Source organism: Pipistrellus kuhlii, unplaced genomic scaffold (genome assembly GCF_014108245.1).
Source record: "Pipistrellus kuhlii isolate mPipKuh1 unplaced genomic scaffold, mPipKuh1.p scaffold_m20_p_19, whole genome shotgun sequence".
In the NCBI taxonomy this organism is placed as follows: Eukaryota; Metazoa; Chordata; class Mammalia; order Chiroptera; family Vespertilionidae; genus Pipistrellus; species Pipistrellus kuhlii.
In genome coordinates this window covers 13,389,959-13,405,055 of record NW_023425504.1, presented here as the reverse complement: position 1 = coordinate 13,405,055, position 15,097 = coordinate 13,389,959, and the positions used below count along the sequence as shown (strand labels likewise).

At 38.7% G+C, this 15,097-nt stretch overlaps 1 protein-coding gene across 4 annotated transcripts in view; it reads left to right on the top strand.

The window, feature by feature from the left end:
* OCRL (OCRL inositol polyphosphate-5-phosphatase) overlaps nt 1-15,097 on the top strand; it is a 55,350-nt gene that overhangs the window by 8,536 nt on the left and 31,717 nt on the right. For 2 of the 4 annotated variants that reach the window (XM_036443378.2, XM_045583538.1), the window contains 8 exons: nt 7,472-7,582; nt 8,004-8,085; nt 8,682-8,810; nt 8,897-9,058; nt 10,529-10,630; nt 11,176-11,290; nt 12,380-12,496; nt 12,595-12,782. In XM_036443378.2, the coding sequence (XP_036299271.1) occupies nt 7,472-7,582; nt 8,004-8,085; nt 8,682-8,810; nt 8,897-9,058; nt 10,529-10,630; nt 11,176-11,290; nt 12,380-12,496; nt 12,595-12,782 (1,006 nt within the window). The remainder of the gene's footprint in view (nt 1-7,471; nt 7,583-8,003; nt 8,086-8,681; nt 8,811-8,896; nt 9,059-10,528; nt 10,631-11,175; nt 11,291-12,379; nt 12,497-12,594; nt 12,783-15,097) is intronic. The other 2 variants (XM_045583537.1, XM_045583536.1) reach the window with 2 other exon arrangements.

Below are 15,097 nucleotides of genomic sequence, written 5' to 3'. Positions count from 1 at the left end.
CATTCTTTCATTTGAATCTGTTTGAAGCAAATCATTGACTTTCTGTGCAAACTGTTTTTTGCCTATCTAATTGTACTATTTTATGGGGAGAAAATGGGCACTGTTTGATTGTTGTGGGAAAGAGTATGTGACCACAGGAATCTGAATCAAACTGGTTGCCTTATCTCTTGGTTTAGTCCTTGGATGAATGGAACCAGGCTCTTGGAGTTGTGAATTGTATACACTTTTGTCACTTTTGTTTAGACCCGTAGTCTCTGTCCTTGGCACTATTAATTTGCATTTAACAGTTTGGGTGAGCTTTTCCGGTTTGCGTTACTATATTATTCTCTTCTCTGGAAGTCTTGGATTTTAGAAATCTTAAGGGCTGATTTCTAAAGGTTAAGTAAACTCAACTCCTGACTTCTACTGCAGATATCCAAGAGAGCAAATAACTTAAAATATATGTTTTCTTGTGCTTAGAAAGAAGGCAAAAAGAACTCTAAAAAAATTGAGCAAAGGTAGCTCAGCAGTGACTGACATTGCTGCTGAAAGAAGAGACTGAAATATTCTGTTCTTAGGGTAGAAATAGGTATTTTACCCAAAGCTGAAAAATTGAATTAAAGTGTGCCTTTTCTCTTATAAACACCTAGTTTGTGGCATTAGTTTTGTTGGCGCCTCTTACATAGAAATTAGCCATGTGTTACTCTCTCCAGAGTTCAAGTTACTGGATCATAGGAGGGAAATAAGTAACTATTTGAATAAAATTCTTTGTTATTTCTGCCCATTTAGTAATATGCACTGAAACCAAATTTTATCTTGATCCTTGGACTTCATACATAAACTTTAAGGCACACAGCATGTTGCAGGAAGTGGGCTTTGGGTTTGCTACTGTAAATATACATATATATGCCCAAAGCTCAGGCTTGGGTTTCTAGTACATAGATAGTATTTGAAACCAAGAGAGAATGTGATTGCATATAGAGCTGTGTTATCAGATACTGTACAGTAGCCACTAGTTACATGTGCCTATTTATTTATTTATTTTATTTTATTTTTTTAATATATTTTATTGATTTTGTACAGAGAGGAAGGGAGAGAGATAGTTAGAAACATCGATGAGAGAGAGTCATCGATCAGCTGCCTCTTGCACACCCCCTACTGGGGATATGCCCGCAACCAAGGTACATGCCCTTGACCGGAATTGAACCCGGGACCTTTCAGTCCCCAAGCCGATGCTCTATCCTTTGAGCCAAACCGGTTTCGGCTACATGTGCCTATTTAAATTAATTAAAAATAAAATTAGAAATTCAGTACCTCGGTTGCACTATTCACATTTCAAGTGCTCATTAGCCACATGTGGTCATTGGTTACCATATTGGACAGTGCAGTTATAGAACACGCCCATCATCACAGTAAGTTCAATGACAATGCTGTTATAGAGTGAGAGAAAGGTTTAGGATTGAACTCTAAGGAACTCTCTCTCTCTCTCTCTCTATATATATATATATATATATACACACACACACACACACACACACATATATATATATATATATATGTATATATATATATATATATATTAGGTCTAGTAATAATTAATGTCGTTTTCTAATACTTTTTTTAAATCGAATTTATTTAAACAATACAACAAAATTTAATCAACAATATAGTTGCCGTTGTTTTCTACTACTTGTGCCCAACGCTCAGGAAGCATTTTAATCCCTCTGTTGTAAAATTCTTGTGATTTTGATGCAAAAAATTCGGTCAATGCATTTTTGAGGCATTCTTCATTATTACATTTTTTTCCAAGAAGAAAGTTTTGCAAAGAACGAAACAAATGGTAATCGGAAGGGGCAATATCAGGAGAATATGCAGGTTGAGGGAGAACTTCCCATTCCAACTGGCGCAGTTTTTCAGCAGTGATTCTTGCAGTATGCGGTCGTGCGTTATCGTGGTGAAGAAATACGCCCTTCCGATTAATCAGCGCGGGTTCTTTTTCTCTTACAGCTTAGGCTAACCTTTCCAATTGGGCACTATACACTGCACTTGTAATGGTTTGGTTAGATGGTAAAAGTTCATACTGAAGAATTCCTTTAAAATTCCACCAAACACACAACATCACTTTTTTCGCATGCAAGTCAGGTTTTGGCGTGGGCTGCGGAGCCTCATTTTTGTCCAACCATTGAGGCCGCCTTTTCAAATTAACATACAGCACCCATTTTTCATCTCCGGTAACAATTTGCTCTAAAAACGGCAAACGGTTTTGACGAGAGAGGAGCGAACTGCAAATTGTGACTCTTTGATTACGGTTGTTGTCGGTCAACTCATGAGGAACCCATTTTCCAAACTTTTGGACTTTGCCAAGTGCACGCAATTGATTGGAAATTGTTTTTTGTGAACAATTTAAAGTTGTCGCAAGCTCTTGTTGGGTAATTTGAGGATTTTGCACCAAAAGAGCTTGAAGAGCTTCTTGATCAAAATTGGACACACGGCCTCGACCACTCTTGTCATCTAAGGAAAAATTTCCCTCGCGAAATTTCTCAAACCAACGCTGGCATTTTCTGGCGCTAACTGCATCTTGACCAAGAGCACTACAGATGTTTTTTGCAGCCTCACTTGCTTTTCTTCCTAATTGGAACTCGTAAAGCATGCAGTGTCGAATATGCTCTTCATCCGCCATCTTCTTAGCCCTAGTTTTGCAACAGAAACCAAACCAAACACAAACTTTTTCAAGCAAAACTTGTTAATTGCACTTCACACGTTCTGTAGATACCACGTGTTTGAAGGTTATGTCAATACAAGTCAACGCCAAGCAAGATTTTAAACTAATGTTTAAAAACGACATTATTACTAGACCCAATATATATATATATATATATATATATATATATATATATGTGTGTGTGTGTGTGTGTGTGTGTGTGTGTGTGTATATATATATATATATATATATATATATATATATATATTATTGATATTTTACAGAGAGGAAGGTAGAGAGATAGTTAGAAACATCGATGAGAGAGAGTCATCGATCAGCTGCCTCTTGCACGTCCCCTACTGGAGATGTGCCTGCAACCAAGGTACATGCCCTTAACCTGAATTGAACCCAGGACCCTTCAGTCCGCAGGCCGACGCTCTATCCAATGAGCCAAACCTGTTTCGACTGGAACTCTTTTTTTTTTTTTAATAAATCTTTATTGTTCATATTATTACAGATGTTCCTCTTTTTTCCCCACCCCTCATTGTCCTCATCCATAGGTGCACAGTTTATGTTCAGTCTCTTCCCACACCCCCCAGTCCCCTTTTCCCTGAGAATCGTCAGATCATTCCCCTTCCATATGACGAGGCCCTGGAGCTGCGCTGCTACCGGCTGTGGGGCGGCCCGGGGCGGCAAGATGGCGGAGGTGGCGGAGGGGCTGAGGAGGCGAGGATGGCAAGGATGGGGATGAAGGAGAGGAGGAGGAAAAGGAGGCAGAAGAGGCTTGCCTGGAGCCCTCGCCGCTGTGCCCATGCCTGCTGGCGGAGGAGGGAGGGGTTTACGTGGTGCCCACGTTCTCGCTGCCCCCCTCCCCCCCCCCCCCCCGCGCTGAAACCTCCCCCCCCCCCTGCGCTGGGCCGTCTGGAACTCTATTTTTTAAAGGTTAGAGAAGGAGATGCCTTAAAGGGCTCTGAAAATTAGACACCAGAGGAAAGAAGAGAGGGAGAGGAACTAGATAAATATGGTGTCATGCCTTTGGAAGAAATCATTTCAAGGAATGATCAACTGTTGATATCTGCTAATATGTCAAATGAGGTAACTGAAGTGTACCCATTGGGTTTAGCAATATGGAGATTATTGGTGACTTTAACAAGTCAACTTCGGCCGAGACTGGTTTGACTCAGTGGATAGAGCATTGGCCTGCGGACTGAAAGGTCCCGGGTTCGATTCCGGTCAAGGGCATGTACCTTGGTTGCGGGCACATCCCCGGTGGGGGGGGGTGCAAGAGGCAGCTGATCGATGATTCTCTCTCATAGATGTTTCTAACTCTCTTTTCCTCTTTCTTCCTCTCTGTGAAAAATCAATCAAATATATTTTTTAAAAAATAAAATAAAACAAGTCAACTTCATAGAGGTGGTTGGAGCCAAAGTCATATTGGAATGAATTTAAAAGAGAAATGGGAGATGAGCAGGTTGCGATTTTGGTTTTTTGAAGGAGCTTGACTATGGAGGGGGATATAGATACAGACTAGAGTTGGAGCAAATATGGGATCCAGGAAGTTTTTTTTTTTTATTTTCAAAACAGGAAGGATTTAAAATATGGTTTAATTTAATGATTATGGGAAATAGCCTATGAAAGGGACAGTTTAAAAATATTCCAGGGAAGTGTCTAGGAATGATTGTAAGATTCCTGTGAGAATCAGAGGGGTTGTAATTCAAAGAAAAGATGGCCTTTGATAGGGGCTATAATTAAAAGGAAATGTGACCTTTTCTTTCTTATGTCTGGAGGAAAGGAAAAAATTAGTACAAATACATGTAGGTTTTCATGTGATGGCTTCCATTTTCTCTGAAGTGTGAAGTGAAGCAAAGCATTTAGCTTAGAATAAGAATGCTTGAGAAGAGGGGGATGCAAAGTTTGAGGATAAATGAAAAGATATGAAATAATTGTTCTAGATTGTAGTAGGACACTAGTTGACTATGAAAACTTAGGTTGCTCCCTATCATAGAGTGCCCTGTTGAGGTTAGCAATCAATTTACAATATAATGTATGTGTGTTACACTCTCTAGTTGCTCAGGTATAAATAAAGAAAAGGCAGTTAGTTGGATTTCTGAGGATTGGATGTTTGCCAGCTAAGTGCTGTGAGAGAACAGAATGGAAAGGAAGTTCTGGGCTTTTGGAACAGAGCATAATAATGGCATCTGTTTGGTATAAAGGGAAATGAAAGCAAAAGGGAGTGAGTGGATGCTGAGAAAGGAGGGATCGATGGGCTAGAGAGGTTGCCATATGAGCAAGTAAGGTAGAAGGAATAGCAGGTCAGAGTGGGCTATTTGAGTTAGAGATTTATGAAATGGTGGTGTTTCTACGATGAAAAGGTCCAGTGTATAACTGAGGGAGTCCAAGTAAGGACTAATGGAGTAGGTGTCTGAGGTAGAGGGGCAACGTCATTGGATAAGGAAATTGAAGGCATTGGCTGGGTTTTCTGTGCTAATTTTGAAGGGACCAAAAATTAAGGCAGGAGTTTGAGTAGAGAGGAAGTCTTATGTGTCAGATATTGAGCCCTGGATTCAGAAGTTTCTGGGAAGATAGTAAATGATCTCATGGAGGAAGGAGGGGAAGAAGCCGGTATACACAATGGGTGAGTCTCAAAGGAGATAGGATTTTTCCTAGAAGAGGGAATGGACTGGAAATGGCATTAGGACAAATAAAGACATGAGTCATTTTCCCCCCAAAATTTTTTATTGATTAAGGTATTACATGTGTCCATATCCCCTCATTGCCCCCCTCCCACTCCCATACATGCAAGGACATGAATCTTAAATTACACAGGGTGTGGGAGGCTACAAACAGTCTCCATTTCAGAGGAGTACAGGGCAACCAGCCAGTTGGCAGGTGAGTCTGATTTTTAATCTGGATGCACATAGAATTACTCAAGGAGTAATTTAAAAACTACTAGTGCTTGGGCTTCATCCCCCAGAGTTTCTGTTTTATTGGCCTGAAGTGGGGCCTAAGAGTCAGTATTTTCTAAAAGTGCCTCTGGTAATTCCAATGCAGCTGTAGTTGGAAACCACTGAGAGTTGCAGGGAATGTTCAGAAAAGTTGAGGCCCTAGGTATGCTTGTTGATCACAAAAAGTCCAGAAGGTTTTAGAAGGGAGCCAATTAGAAGGTAGGGTCATGGGGTAATTTGTCCTCTTTCCCATGCACCATGGGGAGAGAGCATCTAGTGTTATTTTGTAAGCAATTTCTGGAATATTCTGTCCATTAAATGGGTTAATTTATTTTTAGATGTGCTTAAATATCTTTCAAGGATTGTGAGAAAGAGAGAGACTGTTTGTTCTGAGTTTCTATCATGCTGAAACTTTTCTCTCTTTTTTGTTGCTTTTAATATAAATTATATGAGAAAGGACTACTTGTGCCCTGAAGGAGCATTTCCCTCTATCTCACAGCTGCTCTTAATTGGCAATCTATTCATGCCCCCTCTTTATCTCCTCCTTATAGTGGCACCATCATTTATTTTCTTATTTCTGATCCCTTGGGTGCCTTCTTTTTTTAAAAATTTATTTCTCTATTTTATCTGTTTTCTGGTCACCAAATCTATGGAGATAGAAACTTAAGGAAATGCAGAAGGAAAAAAAAGAGTCAAAGATTCAGCAGTGGATTTCTACCATGAGAAACTAGGATTTTCATTTCATTTTCTCATCTTTGTTATTTACAAGTATGAAAGAGTCCAATTAAAGTCATTTATTAAATGCCTTCTGTCTGCGAAGTCTGTCATCATGTCATTGTCGCCGGTAAAGTGACCAACTATCTCTGTTTGCCTGGGACATTCCTACTCTTAGCTTTGCAAGTTCTAAGTCCTGAGAAACCCCTCCGTTGTAGACAACCCTGGGAGACCATCAAAAGCATGTGCTTACAGGCTGCCTCTTACTGTCAAGGAGCTTATAGTTTCCAGGGGCATGAGAGAGCAATAGATGTAAATAAATCAGTTAAAATAAAAATATAAACAAGTACACAGGTTTCCTAGATCACCATATCCAGATGATAGATATAGATGATAACTATAGGGCATCAGAAAAGATGGAGATTGTATGTTGTAAAGTCCTAGATAATTTTGCTTGTAATTATACTGTTTTCCAATTGGTTGTACTTGAACCAGACAACTCATGAACATAGGTCATTGTGTTGCTTTTATAAGTTTATCCAAGACATATGTTTTTCCGCTAGTAATGAAGTATAGATGCTTCGTTTTGGAATAATTGAAACCAATCCCATATTCTTCTCATTTTAATTAGTTTGTAAATTTGATTGCCTAGGTACATCTGTACCTAGGAATAATCATCCTATTTCTTTTACTTTCTTCACACTTCAGATACTCTTACTATGTGATCTAGATTTGAAATGGTAAGAATTTCCAGCTAGGAGATGGGAAGAGGGCAGTTGCAGAATTAATCTTTTGCTAGAATTTAGAAGTCCCTGCATTGACATCTGAGAAATATATCATAACATAAGAAACTATGATTTTAGTATATATTATATCACTATATTGGGCTGCTCATTGACATGGTTCACCAACCCCTTAGATTTCCCTCTCTGCACCACCCTCCAACCCTGCATTACCCTCCACCACCACTATCACACTGAACCTCTTGATCTGGTAGACATGTTTCCTATATTAGAGGTCTGAAATATTTGTGATCTGGACTTCCTCCTATTAATTTGGTAAGTTGAGAATATGATCCCAAGAAAGCCATGTATTCCATAGCTATATACGTATGGATTTCAATTCTTTTTAGGTGGCTCCAGAATTCGAATTCAGGGGGACTGGACCAGAGAGCGCCACTTTGAAATCCATAATGAGGAACGCCGTTTGAAGTTCCTGTCGGAGATCCTTGCTGCACAAGAAGGTAACTCAAGACTCAGCAGTTTTCTTTCTACTATTTGAATAGGAGTAAAGTTCTGACATGCTGATACAGAGGCAAGTGGCCATGAACAAAGTACCTCACCCCCTGAGTCTTGATAGCTGCTTTTTTAAAAATTCAAGAATAAACCCAGTGATGGGTTAGGGAACAAGTGTCACCTTTAAGGACACTGAGCCAATTTCCAGAATCTTCATTATCATGACATGACAGCTTACAACAGAGTGTAATCTGCCTTCTGTCCCCAAATGATCCCCAAGCTGCCCTCATTTTCTTAGTTTCTTCCTTTACATTCAAGAATGCTGCTGGCCCTGCATTTGAGGAGTGCTGAGTGAATGGCTTTTGGTTGTCGTAAATTCCACCCAATGACGGGCTCCCCAGTTTCTGACCATGACCCTTATCTCTCCAGCACACTCACACATTCTTGTTCCAGCACAAAAGGACTCATCCAGCTGGTACCAGAAATTAGACACTAAGGACCAACCTTCAGGTACTGAAAAGATTCGTTTTTTTCCTGGTTGCTTTGATCATTGCAGAGTCAATAGATTTTATATAGATAGCGAATAAAATATTAGTGTCAGGCAATTCCTATGGAGGGGTTTTATGGAGTCCATGCTGACCAAGGTGCACTCCTGATCCTGTCTGTGGCATGTTAGCTCTTCAGGAGCCAGGTTAGCAGTGTAGTTTTAAAAATGCAAGCTTCAAGGCCACACTTCCTTGGTTTAAATTCCAAATTCTACAACTTACTAGTTATATGACCTTGGTCAAGTTGCTCAACAACTCAGAGCTTCCATTTCTTTTTCTGTAACATGGGAAGATTTTTAATACCACTGACCTCAGAAGGTCTTTGTGATGATTAAGCAAGATAAGATATAATCCCTTACTATCAACCAGGCATCGTGCACAATCTTCAATAAATATTACCTCTTATTATTTAAGGTTCAAATTAACTGCCCTAGTTAATGTGTCAGTGCTCAAATCAAACCCATTGATCAAAGCAAAGCCCTATTTGTCCTGGATAAGTTGCATGTTACCTCCTCCCCCCCCCCCCCTTCCACCGCCCCCTGGTTTGATGCTGGATTCTGTATTCTTCAGGGATTCTTGGATTTGAGGATAATTTTTCATCTATGAATTTGGAGAAGAAAATAAATTCACAAAGTCAGCCTATTGGGATTCACAGGGAACCTCCACCCCCACCCACTGCAGGGAGCAGAATGTAAGTCCTATGTCAAAACATATTTCCCATGTAGAAGACTTCTATTTTAGGCAGTTTAACTTTTGGATTTCTCATTTATTTGCTAGGCTTCCACGTGACAAAGAAGCTTCTAACAAGGAACAGCCCAAAGTGACTGATACCATGCGGAAGCTCTTTGTACCAAATAACCAGTCTGGGAAGCGGGAAGGCCTCATCAAACATATCCTGGCAAAGCGAGAAAAAGAGTATGTCAACATTCAAACTTTTAGGTAGGTCTGTCTTGCACTACTGAAGTATAACAGAAAATGGCCTTTTGATATTTAAGGTATTATTGTAGTTTAATTAGCTTAATTAAGAATCAAGGCATAATGAAAAGGAATGGTCAGCTGATTCAAGCCCCTATGTCTATCCAAAATAATACAAATGCCACAATTTCCCTTGGATTTTCCAACTACTAATGATAGATTCTATGTCTACTAATGTTTCTATCTACTCTTAGGGAACCAGATCAAGTTCACATGTACTAGAGCAGCAATTTTTAACTGATGTACTTCAAGAATTTTTAAAACATGCAATACCCAATTATTTAGTCAGGGACACTGACTTCTTTTCCATTAGATCATCAAATAAGAAAATGACAACAGCCAACACAACAAAACCGTCTGGTGTGGATGAATCAAAATTATACCTATTTTTCGTCAGATAGGCAAAAATATATTTTTGTTTGTGCTGAAGAATTTTATTAATTAGTTTATATGCCAAGAGATGAAAAAGATTGAAAGTCACTGTACTAGATAATTGTCCCGTAGCACAGTCCATAAGCAAATGTGTTTATCTATCTGGCCTGCTGAATTTTTCCCCCACAAATATTGGAAAATTAAAGTCCACCATAACCACTAGATCTTAACTTATTTTGGTAGTTAATTAAAGAACATTTCACCTAATCCTCTTGGTGGGGAGGTATGTCTTATATTCTTTCCTCTGTATTATATTTTTCATGTCACCCTTACTTGTTGATATCTTCTTTTCTGGACCCAGTGTGTGGTATGTGATGTGGCATGGCCTGGTGTGTATTCCAATGTACAAAGCAATAACACATTTTTTTCTTTATTTGTGAACAGCATGTACCCTTCTGTTCCAAGATTCCAGTCCCATCTGCTATCCCATTATGCCTCATTTATTCTAATTCAATCATAGCTATATCCTATGCTAAAACCTTCAGTTCCTTATAGTCCCCATGATGCTTATATTTGTGTGTAAACAGTTAAAATAATCAGGAGTTTTTCCTCTGCTTTCCCCATTAAAACTATATCTTACTTCCAGAATTACAGACACCTGTAATTCTGGAAGTAAGTTTTTTTAATTCAAGTATATCTCCTTACAGAATAGTTATCCATATTAGACACACAGCATGAAGATACCTTTTCCCCATCAACAAGCTCTTTTTTCAAGTATGAGTTTGGATGGAGTTGAATTGAAAAGAAATATGGCAGATCAATTAACTTTGTGTTTTTTAAATAGAATTTGGCTCCTTTCTGTAGATTCATCTAATGTAAAAGCTAATAAGCTCGCTGCCTTTGTGTTCCACATGCAGGCGGTTTTTCTTATTATGGCAAAACATTTGAGAAATTATGTTGACTTATTGTGAACATAACATTGTATAGAAGTGATGAGAGAACTTCCATTGTTTCATTCATTCTTGACATTTGTTTTTACTTTTTTTTTGTATTATGTATTAGATTTTTTGTTGGAACTTGGAATGTGAATGGCCAGTCTCCTGATAGTGGGTTAGAGCCTTGGCTGAACTGTGATCCGGATCCTCCTGATATCTACTGCATTGGGTAAAGAAAACGTTTGGCCTTTCCTTTTGGCTGTATATTTGGTGTTAGTTTATGTGAAATTTCGCCTTCCATTTTTTAAAAAACAGCAATACTATTTAGTAAAATCCTGCTGTAGACTCTTAAGTGAGAGTTACTTGTTGGTCAAATTTCTGAGATCAAAAATGAACAAATGCCTAAAATGGTATAAGGAAGCATCTCGAAATACATTATAAACTATATTCTTTACAGAAAACTATATTCTTCACAGAAACTGAGACATGGAGACAGTTATAACAGTTACTATTTCTAGGATGAATAAGCAAAACTCTATTATATCCCTTGTGGAGGGGTGTCTGTATACATCTTGCATAGTCTGTACATATACTTATGGGGAGTCTTTTGAAAAGAAAGCTACTTATCCTTACACATCACCTGGGTCAGCAGAGCAGTTCTATAAAAATTTTCTCTCTCCCATTTTTTTTTCACCTAATGTCTTAAAATGGGACAGGAGGTAGTCAGCTGTAATTATGGGATCTGTATAGCTTTTACATCCTCTTGCTTCTCAGATTCCAAGAATTGGACTTGAGTACAGAAGCCTTTTTCTACTTTGAATCCATCAAAGAACAAGAATGGTCTATGGCTGTGGAAAGGGCTTTGCATTCCCAAGCCAAGTATAAGAAAGTAAGTCACATTTAATTATCTTTTTAGTGTGTGACTAAATAGAACTGTCTGGAATTTATTGTTATGTATAACTTGTTCCAAAAGAATGATTTAATCGTGTGTGTTTTCTCAGGTGTAATACTGGAATAGGGCAGACTAATCCTTTTTATACCTATCTTAGAAAAAAAAATCCCTGTGCTTTCTGATCCTGTATTTTCATTGCTCAGGTAGCTTTTAGGAGGAAAAAAATGAAATTTGTTCTTATAACAATAATTAACTCAAAACAATTACCTATAAGGCCACTGATTTGTGTAGTAAGAGTTTAAGGTTGAAATTGTTCACTGACATTGTCAGAAATGAATGCTTTACAGAAAAGCAGTTTGAAGCATGTGGATACATAGGGTATATTTTGGAATCAGAGCAAGAATGCAAAGTGTTGTGGTATTTAAATGAGTTCTAAACTTGGTCATAAGTTAAGACTTTAGCAAGGTGGGCCAAATTTGTTGGTCTTTAGAAGGCACAAGGTAAAGGCTACCATAAGAGTTGTTTAAATTGCAGGGCTACCACAATAAGACCTTTAAAAGGAGTTATCTGCCTAAGTAATTTTTATCTGTATCTTTTAACAGTGATGTAGTAATAATATCCTGATGACGTTATTCCTCTCAAATTGGCCCCTGCCTAATACATATTTCATACATATGTCTAGCTCTAGTTCACAGACTTCAGATAATCAAAATAAAAGGGAAATTGGAAATTAGAAACTAGGAAGGAGGGAAAAAGGAACAAACTGCGATAGAGGTTTTCTCTTGACTATTTGAATTTTTAATACACCCTACTCCTGATTGGCTAAAAAAAGTGATTAAAATAATGACTCTAGAGCTGAGTGCACTCATTGTCCCCCAAAGACTTTTAACTTACTTGTCAGAAGAGCTTCTCAAGAGAAATTTGGTTTCTTCTTCGTGGAGGTCCACCAAGAAATTAGATGATTTGGATACAGATTGGTATTTGTTACGTCTTCCTGATGGAACTTTAGTTGTGTGAAGTTAGATATGTGGTATCTAAAAAGAGTGGCATTAATATCAACCTTTTCTAACACCTTGAATTTCATAGGTTCAACTAGTTCGCCTTGTTGGAATGATGCTCATGATATTTGCCAGAAAGGATCAGTGGCAACATATCTGTGATGTTGCTACAGAAACAGTTGGAACCGGAGTCATGGGGAAAATGGTGAGTTCCTTTGGAAATGAGCTTATTACTTACGTCCATGTGAAGTTCAATTGCTATTTGTGTCTTTGAACTAACTGAACAATTACTCTTGCCAACAGGGAAACAAAGGTGGGGTAGCAGTGAGGTTTGTATTTCACAACACTACATTTTGCATTGTCAATTCCCACCTGGCTGCTCATGTGGAGGACTTCGAGAGAAGGAATCAAGATTATAAAGACATCTGTGCACGAATGAGTTTTGTGGTCCCAAATCAGGCCCTCCCGCCGCTGAACATCATGAAACATGAGTGAGTGGTTAAGTCTCCTTTAGCCTTGGAATAGTAAGAGCTGAGAAAAGAATAAGCGTGATGAGATACTGTAGAACTGTGAAGAGTAAGGGATTACCATTTAGGGATAGGGTTACAAAGAAGAAGAGATTTGGAGGAATAGATGCATTGAGGCAGAGAAAGTAGATGCTATCAGAGGAAAGATTAATTCTGTTAGGGCCATGGTTGGCAAACTGCGGCTGGCGAGCCACATGTGGCTCTTTGTCCCCTTATGTGTGGCTCTTCCACAAAATACCACAGCCTGGGTGAGTCTATTTTGAAGTGACTTAAGAAGACGTTTACGTTTTAAAAATTTGGCTCTCAAAAGAAATTTCAATAGTTGTACTCTTGATATTTGGCTCTGTTGACTAATGAGTTTGCCAACCACTATGTTAGGGCATCTCAAGTAACGCAGGAAGGGTCTGTCCATTGGAGTCAATTTTTATTGTTCTCTAATTATAAAATAGAAATGTTTGTTGTAAATGTAATAAGGATAAGATTAAAAGTAAAAATCCCTGATTTTTTATCCTCTACTCTCCCTAGCCAGTCCCTCTCTCCAGAGGAAACCACTACTGTTTAATGTGTATCCTTCTGAGTCCATGCTGTCCAATATGACAGCCAGGAGCCAGAGGTGGCTGGGGTTCTGAAAAGCAGCTAAGCTGAGCTGTGATGTGCTAATAAGCATAAAATATACAGTGGATTTCAGAGACTTGGGAAAACATGTCAAATATCTAAAATTTTTAGTATTGATTACATGATGAAATGATAATAACTTGGATATATTGAGTTAAATGAAATTTATTGTTAAAGTTATTTTCACTTGCTTCTTTTACTTTTTAAATGAAATGACTAAAAAATTTATATTTGTGATGTGCATTGTATTTCTTTTGAATAGTGCTGTTCTAGACTTTTCTTTATGCACATATTAGCACACACTTATTATATGGAACTATATTGTCCTATTTATTGTGGATCTCTTTTTAATCCAGTATATATAGATCTAGATTGTTCTTTTAATACATGTGAATCATCAAGAATAGGAGTGGTCCCGAAGCCGGTTTGGCTCAGTGGTAGAGCATCGGTCTGCGGACTGAAAGGTCCCAGGTTCGATTCAGGTCAAGGGCATGTACCTTGGTTGTGGGCACATTTCCAGTAGGGGGTGTGCAAGAGGCAGCTGGTTGATGTTTCTCATCGATGTTTCTAGCTCTCTATCTCTCTCCCTTCCTCTCCGTAAAAAATCAATAAAATATATATTTTTTAAAATAAAGAATAGGAGTGGTGGATATTTAAAGACCCCCAATGGATCAATATGAGAGAAAGTTTAGTGAAGAATGGGACTTAATAAGGATAGAAACAGAAACCAATTGAGGAATGGGTTGGGTGGTAGAAAATGATCAGTTATAACGAAATTAATACTGGTACTTGAAATTCTGAGAGGATGATGTGGTTTAGAATAAGTGGTTTGAGATGGGAATTGTAGGAAAGCAAAAGATAATCTCAGGGTATTAGAATCAATAGCGAGTCGGGTAACTGAGGAAAGAGTAGGGAAGGATAGTGATGTTAGCCTGTTATATTGTCTCAATAATTAGAATCGGATGGAATTCTGCTTCACAGTGGCAAAGTCAAGGCCTTAGGATTAATGGTCATAAAGTTGCCTTGAAGTTCCATAAATGTATTTCCCCAGGATTCCAGAAATTCCATGTTGCACTTAAGATTGGTAGAGACTCATTCAGTGCTTGGGTCTTTCACAGGAGAATCCATTTTGGTATGGTAATTTCAAGGTCTCACCTGTGGGGATCTCAGCACATGTAGGGGCCTGTTGGTGTGATGGGAGCCTAAGGATCCCGTGGAAGCCCATAGATTCGCAACATATTTCAGTCTCCTTTCTGCTTGGGATTTGGAGCATAGATCTGGGGCAGGGGTAGACAAATTGGCTGCAGCAGAGCGCCCTGGACCCACTTTTCCGAGAGAGCCCTGCCTGGGAGAGGTGTCATTCAGATGACACAGACCTTAGTGGAGAGCCTGCAGAACCCAGGGCTTATAGAGGCAGAAAACATTCAGATTCTCTTCCCTTAGAGACCTGGCAAGCAGCCAAGCAAAATTTTGAAGCTAGTCCAGCAAATAAACTACATGTTTCTCTCAGGCAGTTAACTCCTTGGCTTCTGAATCCCATACATACACCGTGTTATTTCCTCATCCTTGTTCTTCATATTTGGAGTGCCTACCCTCCTGCCTATTTTATACTCCCTAGTCCCTCTCAGGTATTGATAGTACTTGCTCCTAAAGGGCAATTACAT